The sequence below is a fragment of the Diplotaxodon limnothrissa genome, linkage group LG13 (genome assembly GCF_057381915.1).
Source record: "Diplotaxodon limnothrissa isolate DT_005_m linkage group LG13, D_limnothrissa_male_GT1.1, whole genome shotgun sequence".
NCBI classification, from domain to species: domain Eukaryota; kingdom Metazoa; phylum Chordata; class Actinopteri; order Cichliformes; family Cichlidae; genus Diplotaxodon; species Diplotaxodon limnothrissa.
In genome coordinates this window covers 18,854,679-18,880,752 of record NC_140608.1, presented here as the reverse complement: position 1 = coordinate 18,880,752, position 26,074 = coordinate 18,854,679, and the positions used below count along the sequence as shown (strand labels likewise).

The 26,074-nt window shown below is 40.7% G+C and overlaps 1 protein-coding gene across 2 annotated transcripts in view; it reads left to right on the top strand.

The window, feature by feature from the left end:
* The window catches only part of macrod2 (mono-ADP ribosylhydrolase 2), a 438,355-nt gene extending 412,908 nt beyond the window's left edge, over positions 1-25,447 (top strand). For both annotated transcript variants that reach the window (XM_085368817.1, XM_085368818.1), the window contains 7 exons: positions 2,255-2,293; positions 2,721-2,759; positions 4,888-5,130; positions 5,676-5,738; positions 22,142-22,177; positions 22,596-22,658; positions 24,157-25,447. In XM_085368817.1, coding sequence (XP_085224943.1) covers positions 2,255-2,293; positions 2,721-2,759; positions 4,888-5,130; positions 5,676-5,738; positions 22,142-22,177; positions 22,596-22,658; positions 24,157-24,176 — 503 coding nt within the window. In that variant the 3' untranslated portion in view covers positions 24,177-25,447. The remainder of the gene's footprint in view (positions 1-2,254; positions 2,294-2,720; positions 2,760-4,887; positions 5,131-5,675; positions 5,739-22,141; positions 22,178-22,595; positions 22,659-24,156) is intronic.
* The last annotated feature ends 627 nt before the right edge of the window (positions 25,448-26,074 follow it).

Here is a 26,074-nt window from a genome sequence, read left to right as displayed (position 1 = left end):
ATGTCTCATGAATTTTTCACATTCCCTCATTTTTTATCTTTTTTTCCTGTCCTTTGCTCCACTTTGCTTTAATAAAAGGAATAGTAGAAAGGCCTGGGGGAGGGGGAGGGGGGATTGGAGCCGAGCTAATGGTTGGATGTGAGTGTGTGTGAGTGTGCACGCATTCCAGCTAACTTGTTCCCATTTCCATTTATTCCCGTGTGAGATATTGCTTTTATTTACTAGTAAACATCAACTACAGGTGATGTTTACTTAACAGGCGTGCAAGTAGGGTACAAAAGGAAGGTTGAATATCAGCCTATAAATTGTTTATGTCCTTGTAATACTGTAGCCCTGAATGTGATGTAGACATTAATAAATCATTTAAGTGTGTGTGAGACGAACATTTTATTCGGAAAAACATTGCGCTTTTGCTCAGTCAACAGAAGTGCAGGTGAGTACCTAAAATTGCCTTTTTGTCACCATGTTTCTTGAAGTGGAATTCATCAGAATATTGACAGTAAAAGTCTCGAGGTGTTGCCCGAACCCTTCTGTGTGAAGTATGTCAGACCCTCATTTACAGTGATGACAGTATTGTATAGCGAGCACTGGGGAGGAAAGCTATGGCAATGCTGCCACCTGGTGTTTCGTATTCATGGATGAGCGATATCCTAAAGGTGTTATTTGGGTTTTTACCTTTTAAAGAGACAGCATTTAAATTGATCGTACCTCAGAGCCTTTAGAAGTCACATCTGCACAATACATTTATTTGTTTTTCCTTCATTTTTGCATGTGGTCTTTTGGTGTGTGTGTGTGTGTGTGCATTTCATCCACAATCTGTCCCACGTTTTCCTTTATCACAAATTGAATGCAGTTTCATTCAATAAGCCAAATACAAATGATCAAATAACAAAGAGGAAATTACAGTCTGCCTTTTGTCATATCTGATAAATTGTTGTTTGGGACAGATAGATACTTTGGACAGATACAAGGCCCTCGCATAATTTTAAACAAAAAAGGTGACCTCAAGGCTAGCGGAGGATTCATCTTAAGTTGTTTTTCCCCCAATGAAGTATTCTTTTCAGCCCCCTGTCTGTGGCTCTATCTCAAATGCCAGTCATGATTAATAGAAAGGCTCGCCATCTACTGTGTGTCACCAGCATTCTGCATGATGGACAGAGATACTTGAGACAAACATGCAGCACTGGTAGAACTGGCCTTTTTCCCATTTAATGGAGGCTGGCATTTTTATTGTTCTGAGTGCAGGGCAAAATTGCATAGATATGAAAAATGGTTTCTCTCTGCAGCTTGTTAAAAAAGCAATTATAGAAGCTGCACAATAGCCATTGTAAAGCATGTTCTCTTATTGGTGTCATGGCTTTCATTTACTCAATTTGTCCCAAATGTCATTGGTTTATGTGCCTGTCTGTGTGTAAGAGTGGAAGAGTGCAAGAAAGCGGTGAGGAGGGTGGGAGTAGTAACAGATAGGATTTTTATTCATATCAAATTCTGCCTTTTGTGCATCCGGTGGACATTTCTATGGAGTTCAGTTTAAAGGAGGATGTAACAGGATAAAGGCTGTAATGACTTGAAATTATAGTTTGGTGATGGCAGCACCTGTGTGTAATGTACGAGTAACGTTCTTCAAATATATGTGTAGCATATATATGCTTTTATATAAAAAGCTGTAAGATGATTCATTTTTATTTGTTTATAACCAAAACTGCAAAAATATTTTTATTCAGTCTAGCTGACCAGGGTGAGTTTGGGCAACACTACAACATCGGCATGTTACCTTATGCACGCAACATAAAGTAACATGCCCTGCAAATTTTCAAAGCACTACTGTGGCTTATTACTTCCCCAATGCTACAAATTTAAGAGCCTCTTTCTTATAACAAAGACCCAAAACTGCTGTCTTAAAGCTAGATATGTTAAAGACCTCCTGTGTTAGTCCCCTGTTGTGTTTATTCAAAATATAGAGTAATTAAAATGTTATTAGAAACATCAGTAGCAAGTATCTGTAAACTCAAACATGGACAGAAAATCCCAACAGTATAATGCTGTTTCAGTAATGAAAAATAACTTAGGTTGGACGTTGCTGCTTTAAAATGCGGCGTCAACACCCTCAAAATAAATCCTTTGCATTAGGAAGATGAAGAGCTAACAGTGATCATTATTATGACTGTTTCCTTTGCTTTTTAAAACGAATGACTGGTATTATTCATACCGATGCCTCTGTTTGGCTGATGATTTTTTTTCTCTCCCTTTTCAGGTACAGAGGGAGGAGGTGATGAAGATAACGGTGACAATGGTAATGTAGCTCTACGGACCATTAGCGCATGTTCTGAGCCTCTCGGCTCTACCGATGCTTCTTGATGTCATTTGTCATCAAAAATTGAATTTTTTTTCTTTGTTTCAGTACAGTCTTTCCATCCCGTGTGTCACCACTCTAACAAAAAAAAGTTCTCTTATCACAGAAGCGTGGAACAAAGAAATCCCTCAATTATGTATGGCTTTAGAAGTGACATTCTTTTTCCCTTCGTTTTTGTCACTTAATTTATGCATGTCTTTGTGGATCCATTGCTCTCATACTGTAGAACAAAGGCAAAGCTACAGAAAGAGATGGAATGAAAAGGCTGTTTGAGGTGATATCGAAAGCCAAGTCTATTCAACTCCAGACGCTGGCGCTAAACCCGTATGTTTTCTCTTTTGAATTTCTCTTGTCTTTCTAAATACAGATGAACCTCAAGATGTGGAGATGGAGAGTCAGAGTCAAGGTAAAGTACAGTTACAAATCAAGGGTCCAACGGTGCAATTACGTGTTGTCTGGGTGCAGACTTAAGCTACGTCCGGTATTTTTGAAAATGGAGATTTTCCGTTTTCGTTTTTTTTTTTTTTTTAAATCCCGTCCACACGTAAACGCAAAAACGAAGGAAACCGCTGCTAGGAACATGCCAAAGCAACAGGTGGCGATATTCCTAACCGTGTAGAAATGTTGGCCAATCAGAAGTCTAGAAGCCTGGGTGGGAAAGAGTAAACAAAGATGGCGCATTGAAGCGGAACAGTCTGGAAGGACAGAAACTGTGTCTATATATAAGCATTTAAACACTGCAGAGAGTAGAATTAACAGTAATGGCATTTTGTCTAAGACCGCCATTGCAGAAATCCATTTCACCGAAACAATAACGTGACTCACATTGTGACGTCAAAAAAGGCGCACACCTTTGACGCTGGTTTTCTCGTCCACACGGAAATGCAAAAACGGAGTTTTCGAAAATTTCCACGCTGGCAGGAGTTATTAAAAATCCCCGTTTTCAGTGACCGAAAACGCCGTTTACGTGTGGATGAAAGGTGCAAATAGAAAAATCTGCTTTTCAAAAATATCCCGTACGTGTGGACGTAGCCACACGTACGTAGATTACTGTACCCAGCACTCACTCAAATAGAATTTTAATCATTACTTATTATTAATCTCTGGGTCTCCTCCACAGTGTGTTATTTGTTTTTTGTCCTGTCTTCCTCCCATAACCCCCAACTGGTCGCGGCAGATGGCTGCGACCAGCTTAGTTCTGCTGATGGTTTCTTCCTGTTAAAATAGGAATTTTTCCTTCCCACTGTCACCAAGCGCTTGCTAAAAGGGGGTCATTTGATTGTTGGGGTTTTCTCTGTATTATTGCAGGGTCTTTACCTTACAATATATACACCACATTGTTGATGTGATTTGGCAATATGTAAGTGAAATTGAATCGAATTGAATTTGATTGAAGCGCACAATGAGAGTTGACCAACATCCAGCTTCTCAGTCGCTCGATCTTTTTAGAGTATTTCTTCCTTTTTAAATCCAACCTGAGCCATCTTGTCAGCAGAGCAGAAATAAGTAGTACACACTGTTTTGAATGTGTATGTATAACACATCCAGAGGCTCTGATGTGTTGTATTGTGCTGACAGCAAGAGCCTCAAATGAACTGTGTGTGTGTGTGAATGTGTTTTAAAGGAGCAACTATTAACTTTGAGCCAGAACCATTTCTCTTTTCTGAATATCCTCTGTGCTGCTGGTATATAATTAAGATTCTGCATTTGCATACTGGCAGCGCCTCGTCTCTCCTCTGTTTTTGTTTTATTCAAATCCAATCCCATTGACAGCGATTTGACAGATAGAGCTTCTCTGAACATGAATTTTGTAGATATTCCATGAGCAAGTTATAGCAAATTCTACCCTGGGATGGTATCCAAGAGCTGAGATATGTAATTACTTTCTCATGAGACATAAACAGAGAGTTAGGAGCTTGGAAGAGCAAAAATATACAATTTAAAACAACACCTGCAAGATAATTCTGCAAAAAAAAAAAAAAAATGCTGCTGTTACATCATTCTCAAGTGTGTGTGTACTGCAGGTGAAATCCAGCCACCACAAATCAATATGATGTTCAATCTGTGGTCTTGGTTACTTAGTAAAAAATGTAGTCTTTGTGCAAAAACCAATATTAGCCAATTTATCTACATCAGATACTGTTTTCATCCACATTTAGCTTTGTGTTATTTTTTACACTCATATTTTGTTCTTTGACTACTAATACTGTACATATTTTTGAATATAGATGACTTTTCTTTAAAAAGTTAAAAACTCTTTTTGGCTGCACGCCCCCAAAAGACACCCTTAAAACCTCCACCATTCCAACTCTTTTGACGATGTTTCCTTCTTTTCTGTTACTTCCATTTAAACTGACAAAGAGCTACCTGTTGGTGTGAATATGTTTGACAGATTTCTGTCAGCAGTAATGAAGCACAGGTTGGTTTTGTGCCACATGTAGCTAGATTTAATAGTAAGAGCTTTGACTCCCAGTGTCTGAATTAATCCTTCAAAATGCACTGCCTTTTATTTATTTATTTATTTGTGCCTTTAGATGGTGATCCAGCAAACGCAGAGCAAAACCCAGAACAGTGCGACAGTAAGAATGAAGTTCAAAAGAAAGATGGCGATAAAGACACCGATGGGGATAAAGACACCGATGGGGATAAAGACACCGATGGCGATAAAGAGACCGATGGCGATGAAGAGACTGGAAATATCAATGAAGGAAGCCCCGCCCACGATGAAAACAAAGGTCAAGAAACTGGTACCAACGACAATACAGAGGGGAAGAAAGGTATGTACAAGAGAGCAGTTTGGCTGTGTGTTTTATCCATTCGCATCAAAACCTCTGAGATACTCAGTGTTGATGATAAAAATGATTTCTGATGATGATGATTTCCTTGTTTTTCTGTTGTTTCTTAAATTACAGTTTAATATCCGCAGGGTATTAGGCAGGAAGATATGAATAAATCAGTTCAGTTCATGAAACGTAGTATAGTAAAATAACTAAAAACTAAAATAACTAAATGGAAAAACAGATTTTAAGATTTTTTTTCTTTTTATCAGTAATGTAATGTTACAGTACAGAGCTGGTAATAAATGCACAAACGTCTCAGCTGTACAGACAGAAGAAACAGACCCAAGTGAGGAGGTCTTGGATCTAAACTGTATGCAGACCGAGCCTCACGGTCCACAGCACATGCATGTTTTAAGGCATATTAACAGAGCTGCTCTGACTGAAGACTAGACAGGCTGAGCTGGGTTTTTTTGCAGGCCAATGAAGACTCTTGTGTCATGTTAGAGTAGTGTAGTGTAACATCTGCTTCTTTTCCTTAACAGAGGAAGTGCAGGCTCCTCAAATGGAAGTAAATGTTGTGGAAAATCCTGACGACAATATGGAAGGTAAGATCTGATTTGTTGGATTTGATTTGTATAAATGTGCTTTTCTGGTCCAGTGTGATGCACTTGTATACTTGCATACTGAATTTGTATTTTTGTTGGTCTGTTAGTAGCACTAGTTTATACTTGGAATCAGTTTCTGCCCACCTGAAACATCAATCAGTATAGAAAGTTACCACTGCAGGGAACCACAAGTGGCCAAACACATCTCCAGCAGCCATGATGGTGATGCTGAGAACAGCCAGCATCACATTACAGCATATTCTAAAGTTATCAGTGACTATTATGACTGTGTGGAATCGGCATTGTTCTTTACTTGGCAGATTTTCCCTGAACTGATCATTTCAGTCATAAAAATGACTGTATTTAGCTGTCAGCTTGGTGAAGACGGCGACAAACCGTCTATTTCTCACTTTGATTAGCTGGTATCGCTTTGAGTAACTGCAGCCACTCCAATAATCAGGCTTGCTCTGCAGACTAATGGTATCAGCATATTTATCCCCATACCTTGCATAGCAATGATGCTGTGTATCATAATTGTAGCATGCTAAATCACAGCCTTTGGTTTTTACTACTACTAAAAACGTACTATTTAACTCGTAATGCAATAGTGCTCTTATTTTCTCCTAGCAGAGTCTGGTATGGAGTAACATTTTAAAGCTTCTGATTTGTGTAATAGATAGCTTAACGTAGCAAGAAGCTAGGATTAGAAGAGACTTTGCAGGAGAGTCTTGTGTCAACAAATCCTTTGAAAAGTGTTGAGTCTATATCCAGGGCCTTGCATGTCTTATTGCTTTGTCCTATAAACCAACACTGATGTCCCAAACAACTGAAAAACAGATCAATGGGCTAAACCATTGGGTTATTTGTACTTCATCAGTGTGAGCATGGGCACTCTAGTTTATTTGTGGTCATCCATATACCCTCCTGCTGCTAGGATGGCTAGGCTCAGGTAGAGCAGGTCATCTACTGATCAGAAGGTTGGTGCTTCAATCCCTGGCTTCTCCAGTGTGCATGCCAAAGCACCTTTGGGCTCATTAATTAAAGTGTGAATGACACAAATAAAGCATGTGTAGGAAAAAAAGTACTTGTTATAGAAAAGCGCACCATCTAACCAGACTATCTAAGAGTAAGGAGTATATACTAATCCACAGATGGAACTTTTTAAGAAAACAAATGTATATTTTATAGTACTTTAAGCTCTATATATGTGTACTTATTTAAAATATTTTCATGTGCAGTAAGAAAGTGTATTAAGGCTAGATGTAAAATAAAGGATTGTTATGTCAAGTATTCAGACATTGTTGTTGTTAACCAGAATGAAACCACTAAGTATGCTTTACTATAGAAGAAAACAATCTCTTAAAGTAATCTGCTGAAATTGTACTTTATAGTTACTTTGTTGCCATCTCTTTTTTAGCAAAGTTTCCATATGTAGCCGTTATTTATTAAACTTCTTGAAGCCATTCACTTACGGGCTTCTCTCAGCATAGGCAGTTTGTTTCTGCACAAATAGATTATCTGTCTTTGTTACCACATTTTTCTCTGGCTTCTCACTGAGTAATTGTTTTAAGAAGTTATGGCTAAAGTTTGGAACCCCAGCCACCCCACTTCTACTAACACAAAGGTCTCAGTCACTCTCTTGCCTCTATTTCACTTTCTCCTTGACTGACATTCAATTAATTTAGGGTGAGAGTGAACATTCCTGATAGATCTGTCTCAGATAGCCTTCTCCGTTCTCCCTGAAAGCCAGTGAAATATAGCCTTCAAACTCTACAGGATTTTCTTCAGTGGAAAGCTTCACTCCACCCTGTTGACTGCCTCTTGCCTGAGCCCGCTACTGTCTGTCACCGTCTAGGCTTCCATAGGCTACATACTGCGTGGTGGCACAGTCGGGCGGTAAACAGTGGTGCCACTCCTGATTGCAGGCAGATTGCATTTGGTATAGATGAGCAGCAGCCTTGGACGGAGTGCAAACCCAAATAGTCTGAGATATTGAATATCATGCAGACCAACACAGCTTGGCTTAGCCATGCGTAACCAGCTATTCACAAGACAAGACCAAATGATTCCAGAGCAAATAACCTTTTATTAAACATAAGTGTAATCAGGCTGCCTGCTCATGGCTGTAAAGGTTAAATCTGCTTCACTGAAAGAGGTAATATAATAGTTCATAATGATGGGACGAATGCATGAGAAATCAAACAATTTGAGGATATAATATGAGGTTGCTGCACATATACACACATATGTCTGTATGTGAAGCCTGTGTGTGTGCACACAGGGATCTTCTGAGCTTCCATGTGTGACCTTCTGCTGGATTTTCAACACTGACATGACATTATATATCCACTCTGTACATTAGGTTCCTCTTCATGTTACTTATTGATTGCTTCTGTCAAAACATCAGGCAGTAACTGAAAGCACAACGTACCTCGGTTAAGTTTTGTAACAGATTTGTGCATTTCTAGAGTACATAAATACCTTTGAAGATTATCTTGCCATTCAGTCAAACAGACGTTACATCGATCATATCTTATATTTGCTTCATTTCCCCAAGAAAGGACTTATGTGTCTTATTTAACTTTTAATCTTTGATAAGCTGAATTATTTTTCCTTACTTTTCAAACTGCCTATAACTAGTTAATAACTTATGCTGGTTGCCTGGCTTTCCAGTGCAGCCTTTCTTTGCAAGACTACATCTCCCAAATTATTCACAGACAACTTTTATTTTCGTATCCCTCCTTCCCTCAATGGGTTGTTGTCCTCCATAGTGTTCGTCCAGTAGCAGCATGGATTCTGGTCCGCGCCACTCTGTCGCTCTGAGTTTGACATTGTTGTGTGTTGCATTGCAAGTGCAACAAAAAGCCCTTCTAAATCTTTGAGTGGCCAGAGCGTATGGGCTGAAACTGATTGGAAATCGCTCCCAAATGTATCTTGGATCCAAACTGCAAGAATGTTGTCTGTTGTCCAGACTTTCTAAATCCATTCTGGATAAAGTCTGAACGTGCCATAAAATGGATTTGGGCTGGCAGTCTGTGCAATCCTGGGTAACTTGGCTGCATGCACTAATCTCAAATGTGTATCCGTAGGATCAAAATCATTGGAATATGGTTAATTATATATATATACATATGTTTTTTACCAGTGATCTTGCCTTGCCATTTCCCATTATGTGCCCTCTTAGTGTGAGCTAACATTACTAATTCAATCATCTCCAAAAGTCTGTTTTTACAAGAATTTGCCATATCTGACTTACCTCGCCGCCTGCCAGGAAGACTGACAGTAGCAAAAATACACCTTTACTTGCACTTCAAAGACCAAAAGCACTTGTAAACAAGCATCTGGCTTTCAAAAAGAAACAGAGAGGTAATTACCACGAATCCCATAAAAATGCATGAAAACTGATGGCCACGGAGCTACATTGTTTAATATTTCTTCCCCAAATGTATTACAAAATCTTTTTTTAAACAATTCTTAGCTCCATGTATCTGGTTGTTAATTGCGTGAATTTTTTAAACACTTTCTAACCTGCGTAGTAACCCTATAATTTCAAAACATTGACTGGATTCGTACGCCATGTTGAGCTTAACTAGTGCTTTAAAGCATTGCAAATTAAAACTCTAAACTTCAGTCTGAACATTAACGAGTTAAGATGAAACCATGGTTGCCAATTTGCTATCAGTATCCAAGATTAAAGATAACTCGGATGCCCCTAATCACAAAATCAAGGGAAAAAATCAGTTGAGAAAGGAAGACTCGTTGGCTCTTGTTGAGTAAAGCTTTCTAATTTGTTGCTGGGATAATTGTTCCGTTGTGTACATCATTTTATTGACCACAGAGCAGGATTTGCAGTAACTGTAGCAGACATCAAAGAGCTACACTGTTCCTGAGGTTGTGGATGCATCCTTATTTAAAAATTACCCACTTGGTATTTTCTAGTCTTTTAAACATTCATACCAGGAGGCCACGCTGATTAACCTCATAATGAGCAGGTTACAATATTCATATTATTATTCACATTGAAGGATTCATTACAGACAGACTGTGTATGTCTCTACAATTTTCTTAAAAGGCCATCCTGTTTTCCACTTGCACATTTATATCTGTGGTCTCCCAGTTGCCAACAACGTTGGTTGACACCCCGTAGCTCTCACGTAGCTCAATATTACACATATGGAAGTGTGTATCACAGCTAAGCATGTCAGTCCCAGAAGAATCACACTAAATATCGCAAAGCTGAATAAAACAGTTTTGTGTTGTTCGTTTTCACTGTCGTCATCTTTGTAACTTGTTAATGTAATAATTTATTCAGTGAGTCAGGTTTTATCACTTCGTATTACCAACTACGTCCATCTCGTGTTTATCTTTCTCGCCTGTTTGTATACTGTAAATATGTTGCTCGGTTCAAGTATTTAGTCCTCCTGTTCTTAACTATATATCTATATCTGTCTGACCTCAATGCAACTTTATAAGCATCTAAAAGCAATAACTGAAGTGAAGATTATATTATGGGTTTTGATCTTGAGTATCTGTGCGAGGAAGAGATATATATGGAGGAAGGCACAGTAATATATATGTATATCTACACACACACATCATCTTGCACGAGAAATACGATTCTTTGCCTGATAGGAGAAATGCTATAAAGGCTCCACATACTGAATCAAAGCCTAAGCAGCCTATATTTATGAATATTCATAACACACTTTAGAATGAAAATCGCGGGGCTAGATTGTTATTGTGTTTGGAGGATCTGTTCAGCAAGCCTTGTTCTGGTGACTTGTGAGAGTGGGCACCCGCTTCAGTGAGCTCCTGGAACACTCATAAATTAAAATAAGACTCTTTGCCTAAAGCTAGGAATAAATAAATCTGAATTGTGAGCAGAGATTGTTTTTCCTTCATGCAGCATGATTTTCCTACAGTAGTCGATAGCTATTGTCTTAGCTCCAAAAGTAAGATTTAATGGCTGCAAAGGTTCAATGTCACTGAATAAACAGCAGCTCGTCCATAATTTCTTATCAGGTTTTTAGCTGGCTTTACCTACGAGGAGCTTTTGCATGTAATAGATTGCAAATGTTTTATTTATTTTTGTGCTCTCTGATGATATTTATTGTTACGTGCTTGTCAATTTAGTATGTGAGCATTAGACTTGCTCAATATATTCCTTGAAAACATTGCTCAGGAAACCTTGCAATTAAGGAAGCCAGAATCTTCTATATGTAAGTGATCCTAAAATTTTCCTACCTTTGATTAAGCTGGCCTCTGGCAGAGGCTGAACAGGGTTGAAAGGAGCTCCTTGACTATGGAAGGAGGCTACTTTAGCGGGGTGGCTGGGTGCAGACCAGACGGACAAATAAGGGACAGACTGTAATGGGATACTAAAGCCAAGCAGAAGGAAGCTTGCAGGGGAGACAGAGAGACATACCCAGCAGGTTATCACAAACAGTTTAGCCTCAACACAGCAGAGACAAGGCCCCATTACAAAAATACAGAGCTTACATCCCCCCTGCTCCTGTCCCTTTTTTCTTTGATTCCTTTTCACTGCTCAGACTTGTTCTGTTGTTTAAAGCATCACAACAACTAAAGAAAACGCAACTTCATCATAATTATCCAAGTTTTCACTTGTTATTTGAATGCCTTCATGTCACAAACTGCAAGCACCAAATGTGTATTTTTTTTCCCGCTGCCCTGGTGGCCGGGATGTTTTGAACATGCCGTATTGATGGCCGTGACTGCTTTATTTAGCACTGTGGCTTCGCCACAACCACTCACAGCTTACTGTATGCGATGTTATGATCAAAAAGCCCAGCTGCATCCATGAGTACCATATGGTGCCCAAGAACATGCACACAATCCAGCTCTCGCCACTTCACAAACAATAACAAAAAAAGTTTCAAATAGAGGCTCAAAAAAATCCCCTTCTAACAACCGTCTGGAGAATTGGTTGCATTTTCTTGTTAGGAAGGTTTATTTGGGGGGATATTGATTTCTATGTATTTTACTTCCTTATTGTAGCAGCTTGAGTGGTAGAGACCAACAACAAGCCTAAATGGCTCTTCTGAGTCCAACGCACTCGGAGACTCGAAGTTCCAGTGAATTTATCCCACAGTTACTAGTATACTCCACTTAGAGTTTGATGTCGCTTTGCATTTATGGTCCTTTGTCTACAAAAGCAAAAAAGCTTTACTTAATTGGTTGTATTGCACCCCTTTGTCTTGGTCTTTTGTGAACAGTGGGATACTGGTGATGTAAACCTAATTTTGGAGAGCAGCGCAGCCTTTCCTGTGGCTAAGGGTTGTCAGCACACAATTAACTTTTGGCATAACATTGTATACTGTAACACTGTGTGGCTCCTAGGGGAGCAGGCTGCCACTAAATGAAGATACTAGGCTAAACTTATATTTTATAGCCTTTTATACCGACTGTGAAAGTTCAGTGTGAGCAGCTTTACCAGTCACATGCTGTGGCATTGTTTCTGAGTACCGAGTGGTCACATTAATTCAGCTTTTCTCCTTATTATTAAAATCAGTTTGACTCCTGCTTTTGATGTACTTTGGCAATTTTGGGTTACTCTGTATCAAATAAACATAACAGAGATAAAAACACAAACGTTTCTGAAGCTTCATCGTGAAATCCCCACTGAAAAAGTGTAGCATGTTCATATCCAGTTCATTTAGACCGATAATGGAACCAGCAGTTAACTTCGTCTTTAAGCTGCTCACACACAGTTCGCATCGCCAAAAATATTTATCACGATATATATTTGAAAATTTGCGATAACGATATAACTGACGATATAATTGATGCGAGACAAAATACAACTCCACAACATTACTAGCGCAAAAAGACAACCTTCCATTTATTTTCACTTAAACAAGAAGCTGGTTTTTATGTACATTAAAGCTTTATAAAAATGTAACAGTGCAAATGCAAATTCCTTGCTGAAAGTTTAACCAAAAGGCATTTCCACTAGAAATGGGCTGACATGTCCTGAGCATAACCATGTATAATATCCACTGAAGTTAAAAAGAGGTGCTTTGCAACATTAAACTGCAGTGTGCAGTACGTATTTTTCAGACCATAAGGTGCACGGGATTATAAGACACATTAAGCGAAACAAAGCAGTCAGATAAATCAAACTTTATTAAACTCATTCTTCTTGCTTCCTCCACTTCTGTACCATTGATTTATTAATGAATGAATTCTGCTCTATTCCCATGTTGTTGCAGTATATTAATGACTAACCTCGTATTGTGGAAGGATTATCTCAGTTGTTCTCCTGACTGAAGTTTGGTCCGTTTACAGCATCCTGCCATGTGATTGCATTTGTCTCTAATTATCAGGAACTTTAACGTTAACTTTTATAAGTGGAAAAGTGTTAGTGTTCGTCCTCCAGCTTCACTGTTTATGTTATGCTAACATAGCTGTGTCGCTAGCGATCAGGTAGCACATCATTATATACCAGCTAGCCCAACTTCAGTAACCCTACAAACGCTGCTGTTTAGTTTCCTGTCTTCATTTATGTTGGAAGTGATAGCAGAGCTGTACGTTTGAATTTTTTCAGAAATCTCTCAGTCAGAACGTGCTATATCATGCTTAGGTAACTAGCGAAACTAGCGAGCTAACTTCCGCTAGCTTCCTGCTAACTTCTAACTCCGTTAAATGTAATAAATTTTATTTTCATGGATGCCTGGAAGTTAAACTTCATAGTTTCACCTGGTTAAGCAGCAATGCTGATCGTTTTATTAAAGATGAAAGAATTGAGACAGTTTTTAACTCTCAGTGATGCTGCAGTGTTGTTTGACCTGAAGCATACGGAGTTTAGGACCCAGATTACTCCCAGATTTAAGAGCATCTTAGTCCGACAAATACAACAATAACAACGGCCGCTTGCATGTTCTGCAAAAAATGTGCTTTGTCGTGTATCTGACGGACAAACACCAAACCAGTTCCACATCACTGAAGTTGCACCATTTTTACAAACCAATTCTGGTTCATCTGTTTCACTCAACAATCGGCCATGTGCGTATGAAAACAAAGGTACTGCGCATGCGCGTTTTACTCATATTCTATCGCGATATATCATTTTCCTATCGTTGCCTAACATTATACCGGTATTACCGTGAACGGTATAATATGGCCCAGCCCTACGAGTTACCATGGCGATTTAGCCAGGTTAAAGAGAGCTACTGTGGTGCTTCTGACTTGAAGCTCGCTCCACGTAGCTTGTTAACTCTTTCGCGTCGTTTCATAGCACAACCCTCTAGTCAGAATCGTAATGCCAACACAGAAGCATCTTGAACCTTCTTTCTAATGACCGATAGGCAGTGACTCCTCTGGCTGCAAAAAAAAAAGTATACATATACAGGAAAACATCCCTCCTGCTCCTTTTATCCGTGACCTCAGTAAACACTTTCCTGTCAAGGCTGAGGATACAGCCGTCTTACAGTGGCACTGAGAGCTTTGAATGCACTGCAACTCCACAAACACAGAGAAATAAACGAACCATCTTCACTAATGTGACAGCCCATTGCGCATCATTTATGCTGCAAAGTGTGAAAAGCGAACCACATACTGGAACGTGCTGCAAATATACAGAAAAACTGTTAGTAGCAACCAAAAAAAGCACTGTTGTCGAGGGGCACTAAAAACTGATGAACATGGCTAGGTACAGGCTTGATGTTGCCATGGTGACACATGAAACAACTGACTCTACTACCTAGCAGTGTGCAGCTAAATATTCTGTATTTGAACACCTAAACAGTTCATATATTTCCCACATAGCAGCCTGGATCATTTTGCATTGTGGAGAAACACAGAACGCTGGTCATTTAGTTGGAGATGGAGAGCAGCACACACTGTCTACAGTGTCCATTACGTTGGCCACCTTTGGCCCAGAAGCTGGCTTCAAAGAGAGGGGGCCTCATCCAACAGGCTACACTTTTTCTCTTCTTCTTTGAAGCTCCTCTTTTGATCAGTTCTCTTATCCCGTCCCCACCCACTGTTTGGTTCACAAAAACGGCAAATGAATCAACTCTCAGCAGAGAGAGAATTTGTCAGCCAGAAGAGAGGCAACAAATGTGTTTTTGAAATGTCTGGAACATATTTTAGTCACAGTCACCGAGGCACACGTATTATAAAATACACACAGACACAAAAGACGCTGTTTGAGTGATGATGAGTGATCTCTGTATGGGTTCCCTGTCTCCTGGAGGGGGAGAGGAAGACTTGATGGGAGACTTGATGTCTACAGTTTTTATAGAATATAATGAACTGATTTACTGAAAATTTAAATATTCATTAGCTGCAGTCCAACATTATACTATATATAACATCAGCCCAATATTGTCTTCTATTGTCAAGCTCAGTTCTGATGCTCATGTGCCAATTTTTGGCGCTTTAGTTGGGCGGGCAGGGTCCACATGGGCACCCTGACTGTTCTACGGCTATGCAGTCTAACACACAACCAGCTGTGATGCACTTTATTTTTAAACTTTTCATCAGTTTGAACTACAGTAGCTCGTCTGTTTGGACCACATGGCCATTTCTGACCAATGACCATGTCGGTGGTTCACCACTGTAATTTCTTTGGACCAGTTTTGATAGATACTGATTACTGCAGTTTAGGAGACGCTCTGACCCAGTCGTCTGGCCATCACAGTCTGGCTCTAGTCAGACTCACTCATACCCTAACGCTCACCCATTTTTCCTGCTTCTACCACATCAACTCTGAGAACAAAATGTTCGCTTGCTTCATTAGTTTCAACTTCAGTACCATACAGTTTTTTGCCGTCATGCTATGTCATTAAAATGTATCACTGAAAATATATCTGCAGAGAAAGAGGGTGAACAGCTTCATCCTTTATCATGATGTCTCCGTTACGTCCACGTCCACTGCTGAAATATACGTGGTGCTTTTAATGAGGTTCGCCAATCAAGCTGCTCCTTTTCTGACCTTTCGGTGATAAACAGCTGCTCTGCCCGGGCTTCTGTTTTCTCTGCAGTCTAGACAAGCACTTTGATTATATTGACCAGTCCAATCCATAAGGAAAACCTTGAGCTGCCCAGAAGAGGCATCACTTCATAACTGCAAGTCAATGCATAACTGCAAAGACGGCAACACACACACACACCCGGGCCATCCTCTGCAAACATGCCTCTTCCACACCTCGCTCAGACGTGACGTGTCCCATTTTAATGTATCACAGGGGTTAGCCGGATCACCTAGCGCCGGATTCATCTCTCCCCCTGCAAGACCGTCTGTGTCTTGATATAGTAAACCACAATAGGTATTGAAAACAGCAGCGGGCATCTACCTGCAGCAGGCCCTTTAGCAGCACAGGGAGAGTCTAAAGATTATGTAAAGTAATTCAGTGAGTGATGAGAGAGGAGCAGGCCACCACTGACAGCAGGTTTAGCAGGTATGTAGGTCACACAGGGGGAGGCCTTTTTTGCATTTTTCCCTTCCGTGTCTATTTTTGTGTTGTCTCCCTCTCTTACTTCTTTACTTAATCAGTTATTCACTTATTCCTTTCATCTCTTTGCATCACAGTGTTCTGGCTCTTTTTAAAAAAAATCCACTCTGTTGTCTTCTGACAGACGGTGGTGACTTTCTCACACTACCTTGGACGAAATGGGTAATAGAAAAAGACTAAAAAGAGAGATTAAGGAGAGACTTTGCCAATGGAGACAACATTTTTACTGGCTTTCGTGTTTCTTTCAAACCCTTTGCATTATCAAAGGATTGCCACTGGTCATTTTTGTAGCATATCTGAACCCCCTTCTTCTCTTGCCATTGCTGGCTGCCTTTTAATCATCTTCACTTCTCCCCGAGTAGTAGCTTAACCCCAAAGCAGATGGTGTCCTGTTCTCTTTTCACTCATTCGGAGTACTTTGTGTTTTCTCATCTTGTCAAGCATGGCCCAGGCCTCTGTAATGAGTTTGGGCCTTTTCAGTCTGTTTAGAGGACCCTGACACAACTCTGAGCCGCCCCACCGCAGCCACCACTACAAGGTTACCCAAACCCGCAGGGGAGCACAATGCTACTTAGTGTCCACAACCCCTTGGCCTTTTCTTGGGGAGAAGAAAGGCAGAATATTAATGAAGACTCTTGGCTTTTCAGGAGGATAGCAGTAGAGAGGGGCGGTCAGTGTTTACTGAACAGGCTTGTTTTCATCTCCCTAGCCCGCAGGTCACAGCTCAATGCTCTTTAATTGGCTCAGATTGTCAGACAGTGTTCCATCTCGTAGAAGAGAAAACTCTAGCTATCAAATGCTGCCTCCAGCACCACCACCACCCCCTACTGCCTCCCTTTACAAAATCCCCTCCTCTTTTTACTGCTTTGAGAGTGGCAGCTCATGCAGCTAAGCTATTTCCACAAGCATGCACTACAAACTTAAAATTAACATATGAAAATGGGTTGCTTTCCACATTTACCAGCTCATTAGTTCTTTTGGTTGGGCACTTGTTGAGCTCCACCCATTCTTGTTTTGCCTGAGCAGGGATGTCTTTAATTATCTTTGCAGTAGGCATATCAGACCCAAAGCTATTAGCCCATGCAAAGTTCAATGAGGGACTCTTTGATACTTGTTAAATATACATAACCCAGGACAGACCAGTCCCGAGTCCCCCATAGACCACCCAGTTTAAATAATTTTCCTCTCATCCCCCTGAAAAGAATAGAGCACCGACAGATACTGGCATCGACCTTGACATTTTCCTTCTTTTTTCTCTCAAGATAACGTGCCATTGAACAAGCCGTGGCCCTCCAACTGCATCACAAAAGCTCCAAACAACAGACTGAACTCAGGCAAAATAGAAGTACTTAATGCACTCGGTGCAAGACGTCGCGCATTCTCTAGTGAACCGTTCATGTGCTGATGGCTTTCAGTTGTTCCTAGACTGATATCGCCATGGCTCATGTTCATTGTTAGAGTGGAAGCAGCTGGACACCTGTGTGATCTGCTTGGGATCAAAGCTCCGAGATGTTTTCAGACACAACAGACCAGCCTGCCATGCCATGCTTTAAGGATCAAATGAACAGAAGAAATTCTCCTAAGGGAACTGACACTGTAGAGCGCAGACACTTCTACACCTCGATCGATTTCTTTTCTTTTCTCTTTCATTTTTTTTTTAACTGCTCAAGATGACGAGATTAAAAAAGACTGTGAGATGTCCTGTGGCTAAAGGACAAAGGGAACCTCCTGTTCTGCTCACGGCTCCTGTCTGGAACATTAAACAGAGACGGTTCCCATGCTGCTATGTGGGTGACCCATGGGGACTGCCTCCCTTGCGAGCCGGCTGAGTTGGAATGACAAGACCATTAAAAGTTGCGTAAAAGCAGAAATGCTGGTGGTCATGACAAACACCATTTAACAATGATGAGTACACTTATCACACAAAAGCTACAGCTAATCAAAAATCCGTCTCCTATTCAAACATTGTTTTCACATTTTAACTCGTCGCTGCTGCAGTTCAAACACACTTGCTGTCGTCACTGAATATTGTGCTGCGGCATACTAATGCTGACCAACAAAACGCTAACTACCGCTTGTCTAATAAATGAATGGAAGGTGGGGGGATGTAATTTTCTGCTTGTCTGCATGCGAGGGTGACTTATGCCCAACTCTCTTCCTTCCTCTCCCTTCTCTCATGTGTGGAAATGTGAGCGCATGCAGTTTTCCTCCTTCTTGATGGTTTTCTCTCCAGGATGTTTTTAACTGAACTTCTAAAAGGCTGAAATGACAGAAAAAAATGTTAAAGAACTTAAAAGTTAGTTAACGTTTGAAATGTTTCTGATATTCCGGGTGACCTCTGCCCATCTCTAAATTAGTCCGGCTTGATCTCCGTCTCCTTCGTCTTCACCAAAACACGATGATATCATGACCGATAATAACTGATTACAGTTCAAATATGTGGAATCAGATCAAAAACCCTTTTGGAAAATCTCATTACCAGTCACCTCATCCAAGTTTGCCGGTCTCAGTGAAGTCGAGTCTCTCTTTTGCACGCCCTCACTCATAAATTTGGGGTCGCTCATCTGTTGGGATGGCAGATTTTGTCACCTAATGTAAAGTCTTTCATGCATAATTGATCAGTAATTCCAGTTATGACAGCACATCTGAAAACTGCTGTGCTGATTAAAGAAGCAGTGCATTTGTCTAGTTCGGTGTCTGGGATTAGAGAAAAAACACAAGAGATGTCAGTGTGTTGTAATAAAAACATCATAAAACATAAAACATACTAAAATTATGGATTTCATTATCTTTACCCGTAAGATTGGAGCATAACTGGCAGAAATCTTTGGCTTCTATAAGTTGTGAAATCTTTACATTTTAAGATTTGTTCATGCGTTGTTGCAAAAATTAACTAAATTTGCTAACAAGCTGACAGACAGACAGTAAATAAGGTTATAGAAGTATTTGAATTATTCCTATGATAATGCTATCGTGAATGAGCCTCGTGGCCGTGATCGTTCGAAAGTAAAAATCTGATCTCTCGCAGCCCTGAAGTGTACTGCTTTCTTCACAAAACAACACAAAGTGGCTTTTAGTAGAGCTGAAAGAGAATTAAGAGACCTTGTTGCGCAAGTGTACGAGAGGACAAGTACATTAGAATCTCTGTTTTACGAAACAGGTCCTCAACTGGCAATTTTAATAAATGAATCAGAATCAGAATCAGAAACTTTATTGTCATTGTCATGAGAACAACGAAATTAAGAATGGTCCCCGATCATTGCATCATCCCTAGCAATATCAAAATATAAATAAAACAATAAAATTCAATAAATAAAATAGATAGAATACTTAAAATACTAATAAGATATAACAGTAAAACATTCACATACATTCCCACACACATGCTTCAGACCGTGCATAGATTAACACAGCAGCAAAACACCAGCCTCGGTGTCAAAATTGAAAAGGTGACTCCTGCGTCCTGGCCTTCAAACCAGCGTACAAAGAAAAAGACCAATTTCCTCCTACAACAAGACAACGACCCAAAGCGCAGCTCCAAGCTATGCACGAAGAATTTCGAGTGGAAGAAGTCAGCTGATAAGCAATCAGCAGAGAGGCCAGCACAGTCACCAGCTCTCAATTATTTTGCCCTCTTTCTGTAGACTCACATTAACCCATGTACATACAAATTCTGTAACCAGGGCTGAATGCTCGTAATTTACATACCAGCATGGAGGCTAGGGGTCACCATCAAGGACCCCTCAAGTCCTTGGTATTAAAAAACATTGCTGTAAGCTGTCCACTTTCCCCGCTGAGGGAGTAGTCAATTCACTCTGTTTTTCTTCTATTTTTCTTATCTGCCCTCTGTGGACTGTGCTTCTCCATCACCAGAGGCCCATTTTTCTTCTCCCCCCCCCCAAAAAAAATCTTGTTTATGTGTTTACCACAGCACCCTCTGATGCTCCTCTAAATGATAGCCCTTTCACTGTCAGCACACAGGAGTCAAATTAGAGAACGAGAGAAACCAATGCTGCTGTTCCCTCCAAGCTTCAGTCAGAAAGAAGCTGAAGCCACAATCATCTGAAAATCTGAACTTTTTTTTCCTTCGTTTTGATCAGTGTTGGGTATCGAAAGGGGAGGAGGATGCTACCCAAGCTCCAAGACCGTGTTGTCATTACCTAGGAGAGAACAAAAAAGGAGCATCTGGAATGAGGCCGCTGCTTCAGTGAGCTCCTGCTGCTACGCGTAGACATGCTAAGCTAGTTCATACGACGGAGGCTGTATTCCAGTGTCGGGCACATTTCCCATGTCTCGCCATCAGCTTTAATGCACATAGAGATTATGTGGAAAAGCGTTAATGAACGGCATATCATTTGATGCATATGCATAATTAATTACTTCACTATTGATGCCATACGGGTAACACATCCAAAACACATCTGGCACAATGTGCGTGTCATGCTTCCTGTCAGTTTAGTCTATTACAGCAGGAAAATCTGCTTCTTTGATTAATTTATAATAAGCCAGAAGACATTAAAGGGAAATTCTGGGTTATTTAGAGCTGCTTTCCTTTTCTGGTTATTTTTCATCTGGATGAGTCATTTTGGTTGGTTCTGATAGCGTTTTACTTAAAGTCACGTCTGGGATCTGGGGACAGGCTGGCAAAAAATTCAAATTAAGTTTTAAATAAGTTCATTTAAGCCAGATAATTTAAACCAATTACTACTTGGAGGAGACAAAAAACAGTTTGAAGCGCACTTGTCGCACTGCTGGCAAGCACAAACGAATCAAGATTTGTAGTCTACATATGGTGCGTGCGTTACTATTTTCCCACATCAATTATGCTCCTAAGTATAATTACGTTATTACTGATAGAAATCACAGGCATTGTGCCAAAGCAATAAAAAATAACATCCAAGTTATAAATAACCAGAAGATAAAAAGGACATAATATAATTCCAAGGCCGTTTCCATGCCACAGATCAAACGGTAAAAGAAAGCAGGGGGATATTGTTGTTGCTTCATCCTTCCTGCTTTTCTGCAGTCCTTGAGTCCCGGTGCTGTCTTGGAGAGGAGAAATTTATCCCAATATGTTGCAACAGATTAAATCAGTTTTATACTGAAGAAGCAGTATAATGGATTTTCTACACAGCTGACAGTCCTAGTGAGACAGCCAGCGAGGGAAAGCTATTGTGCAATGCACAAACTTTCATCTCGCTTTGAGGACCTTAGATACCTGCAATTACAACCGTGAGTGTATAATGACCTCAACCGCAGCCTTGTTCCTCTGAACATACAGAACACCGGAGCAGCCTTAGACTCCATGGTTGCTTCTATCATCCCGAAGCAGTTGTATTTGTTTACATTATCACCAGACTGCCTGGGGAGTGTGGTTATTTTTATGGTCTGCTTTGTTTGGTTGATTGCTGTTGCGAAAGGGGGGAGCGCGAAGGTTTGCTCTGGGAGTGACTACGAAGGAGTTGTGCGACTACAGAGGTAACGGGGAGGATAGACGGGGAGAGGGAAGCGTGTAGAGGAGGGTTGGGGGCGTCTGTGTGTGTGTGGTGGGTGGATGTTGGGGGGGTCTCAAGCTGCCTTATGGGAACGGTGGTTTGTAATTAATTTTGAATGCATCTCTCTCCCTTCTCAGATTTTGTTTTGTTCCGTTTTGAAGTGTTGCACTTCAGGAGGGCGCTGAAATTCCAGGCTTGAGAGTTGAAGCATCAGGATAAATGGAAATGTTTGCTCATGAAATCCTGGACTAGTTCCAGGATGATCGACTCTGTTGGTCATAAAGCATTTTGACAAAAGCACAAAGAGTCGCTGAATAATCCTGAATAATGGCTGCGTTTACCCAAATTTGAGTCTGTTTAACCGTATCCGCGTGCACGAATCGACTTTTAGAATAGCTAACATGTGCGTATTTGTGTGTTCTCCATGTTACAGATTCTCAGACGAACGACACTGGCACCAGCAGTGGAGGTGAGCCGAGATTATGCGTTTTCAGAGTAGAGACTCCCTAACAGCCTGACAGCCACATCCCTTCCTCAATTTCTTCCCTTTTTTCACAACACAGTACATATTAGCCTTTGATTATATAAAAGATGCATTTAAATTTTAGAGCTGGGAAGCTGCAGACAGCATCAGAAGTCGGTTTTTTAATGAATTCACATATTAAAAAAATCATTATGAGATGTTCGCATAATCTTCAGTCCTGATCTGAAGCCGTCTCTCTTAGCTCCACTGTAACTACAAACCGAACTCAGGCTCACAAGCTTGGCGAGGCAGCGCTTGTTTAGGTATATTGATGCTTCTTGGCACAGAAAAGTGGGAAGGGCTGCCTGATTTTCATGGCCTCTTGTAATATTTCCCCGCTCTCCTTTCTTTTACTCCCTTCTAGGAGAGACGAACGATCCTGTCGAGGACTCGGAACAAGCTGATTCAACTCTAACTCAGTCCAAAGGTAAAAGCTTGAAAGAAGCACTCACACCCGCTTACTGGCTCACACTGATGTCACACACATCTCTATAAGTGGATTCTTATTAGTGGCCACAGCTGCTGAATTAAAATTCACTTCTTTTCGAGAATCCTCTGCTGCGCACAGCCAAGTGTTACCCAGCTTCACCCTACTTGTCTCCATTCCCCCTCCCCGTCTGTCTCCATCTCCTTGTCTCTGTAGGGGCAGGCAGCCGGCAGTACGTGTTCCTTCAGGGCCAAATGCATTTGTAAATCCTCTGTACCCATTTCAGGTCTGCAACTATAACCCTGATATTTTAGTATATGCGCGTCGGCACGTCTTTGGAGATTGAGTATGATGAATTACCTGCACCCTCAACTATTGGACATTTAATAAATCAAGTGTGCAAAGCATATTGTTTTAACATGCAGCCAAAACAGACTGTAGGGGTAATAATAATGCCAATAAATCATATCTGATAAGGATACTACACTGGTCTTATCCTCAGGTCTTCGTTGAGATTTAGGCTAATAAGACAGCATATAATTTGAATGTAGTCATCTATGGAGGGTGCTATTAATTTCTGTGAACACGCTTGTTCTCTGTGTGGGTCCAAAGAAGCGATGAGCCAAAAAAGAAAAAAATGGCTTTCGGATTTGGGCATCGTATAGTTTCCAGGTAGAAAAAATTCATTTAAGCAACTGCTACGAACAGATTGTTGGGGTTGAATAAATAGGACAGGGAAGCAGCATATGAAATAACTTGGCAGAGGTAGGCGGCTTGGTGTAGAAAGGAGAGAGCTTAAACAATGCCAAACAAAGCAGCCAGGAAAAGGGGAAAAAAAGCCTGTTGCTGGACAACCGAGTGCATCAGGGTGGGACTGTGTGCGAGGGAGATGGTTAGTTCATAGTGTGCCGTTAAAATTAGCCAGAGTACAACATCAAAACTTACTGTATGACATTTTTAGAGCAAAGTTGATGTGTTGTTTTATCTTCAAACACAAAAATCACGTCATTTGCGGTGAAATGGGAACAGAGGAAACGGATCTGCCTCGATGTCTCTGTCTGCCGCACACAATTTTTCGAGCATCACTGAGCTGGATTTTGACGAAGCTTTGAGTTGTTATAAAGTACGTGTCATCCCTGTTTACTGGCATTTACAGATTAGTGCTTTTGTTTCATTTGACTTGTATTTATGTACTCCTTTACAGTCTAATGCAATCCACAGCCAGAAATCTTGAACTCTTTTCACAATAAAGACAACATTTGACGACCTCCCCTTTACCCTTAATGATGATCAGTATATATCAATAAAGACGTGGTTTGATGACCAACAGTTTTTGGGTTTTTCCCACTAACCTCTGATGATGCTGATGCTGATTCTGATTACGCCAAAAAAAAAACCCAAAAAAACGTTCAGTTTAGAAAAGAGCTTCAAGGGTTGCTCCTAGTACGCCTCCAAGACAGAGTGTTGAGGAAATGTCTTGTCATTTGTTTCCATCCAGGCACTGAGAAGAAAGACTGACCAGCTGAAGGGAAGACAATCAGCCTCATCTGACAGCCAGCAAACTGTGCGAAGGCCACACTGGTGTCAGCCTGGCCCATGTCAGTATGGGCTCTGACACTGGCCCAGGAAAACCAGTTACTCACAAGATGCTCACATTCCCAACTTTACTTACCCTCCCCTCTCTTGGTTAAACTATTCATCCCTGAAATATGTATGTACTATATGTATATGTATGTACAAAACCTTACTTATAGGACTTGAACATATCAACCAGAAAAGATGAGCCATACCTCACTGTGTGTTAGAGTCATACATCATTCTGCCCGAAGGGTGCAATGAGATAAACCAGGCTCAAGTCTTGCTATTTGATAAACCCACTGTGAGAGCATGGCGAAGCTGTCATTGGACAACAGCCACAGCTCCTACATGTTGACACTCCCGGCTGGGTGATGCTAAACATCAACCATCCTTTTTAGTTTTTACTGACGCCACCAGTACAGTCACGATGGCGCTCGGTAGTGGGACGACAGCCTGCATTTGTAATCTGCTTTGGAGTGCGACACACTGACACCTGCCACGTCTCCTCACACACCGCCGCAGCTTCGATTTCCATTCTTTAGTCAGATCGGCCAATGCCCCGATTCGCGTTGCGGTCTGTGAGGCGACGTGCCGCTTGCCAGGCCTTTCATCTGAACATCACTAATCAAGTCTCATCTCCGCTGCTGCCGTGACTGCAGCTTTACTCATTTTAACCAGGAAACTGTTCATTAACGCCCGTGCACATAAACGAGGATGTGAGTGTCTTTTCAACAAATCGATTTGAGTCTTCTTTTTAATTTCCCCTCCCTCCCCTTTCCTTTTTCTTTGCCATTTCCAGTGCATGCCAGGAAATTGCTTTGAACTTCACCTACATAAACAAGAATTGCAGTCTTCTTCGCTTTCGCTTGTCTTCTTACCAGATTGTCTATAATTGTATCGAATGAATCTGCCTTATTTCATATCAAATTACAAAAAAACCATCACAATCACAGACCTGAGGAGGAGATGTATGAGTTCTTGGTTGTGTATTGCTTGCAGATGATTTGTATTTTTAAGTACATGTAATGGCTAACACCTGTTTTTTTTTCCTTTCTTTAATTTTTAAAAAAGGGGTTTTGGTTTGTTTCAAATGTTGGTATGAGTCATTAATTATTTTCAGTGGTGCCATACTAAAGATCAGAGAAATGATGCCTTCATACTTTGATGTTTGCTTTGCTAAATTATAACACAAAAAACAACTAATAAAATTTAAGGTGGAAGCAATGGGTCAGCTTTTAATGTACCTTGTTTTGTGTCTTGATTCGTTGCCATCGTCATGACAGCAGCGTATGTTTTATTTTATTCTAATAGCGACCAGCACAGTCGGTTTCCTCTCAGCTGTGTGTGAAATTCAACAACTGTAACAGAGCAATCAGTCGTGTGTCTCTGGGCAGTCAGAAACAATTAGTCTGTCCTTTGATCTCCTGCATGCTCACTCCCTGGCCCTCAGGCTCTCCCTTGTATCAAACGAGACAAGATATCTGGCAGAACCTCTAACCCCAGAGCCCTCCCACCCTCTGAGAAACGCCTGAGACCTCACAAAAAGCTTGTTACCACAGTCTCAGTCTCAAGTTATCAAAGAAGCTCTTATCTGCAACAAAACCAGCACGTATATAAACAATTAGTCGCTGTGGCCACAATTCAAAACCTGAAAGTGGCTACACAGCACCTTATACTTAAACTCACCTTTATTTGAATCTCTGCTGCACACTTAACGCAAAATCACGTGACTGCCTGACACATACAATGCTGCAATGAGAAAAAAATACATGAACACAATAAAACACAGACTTCAACTACAGTACAGGAATGTGCAGACATTTGATGGTCTTCAGATG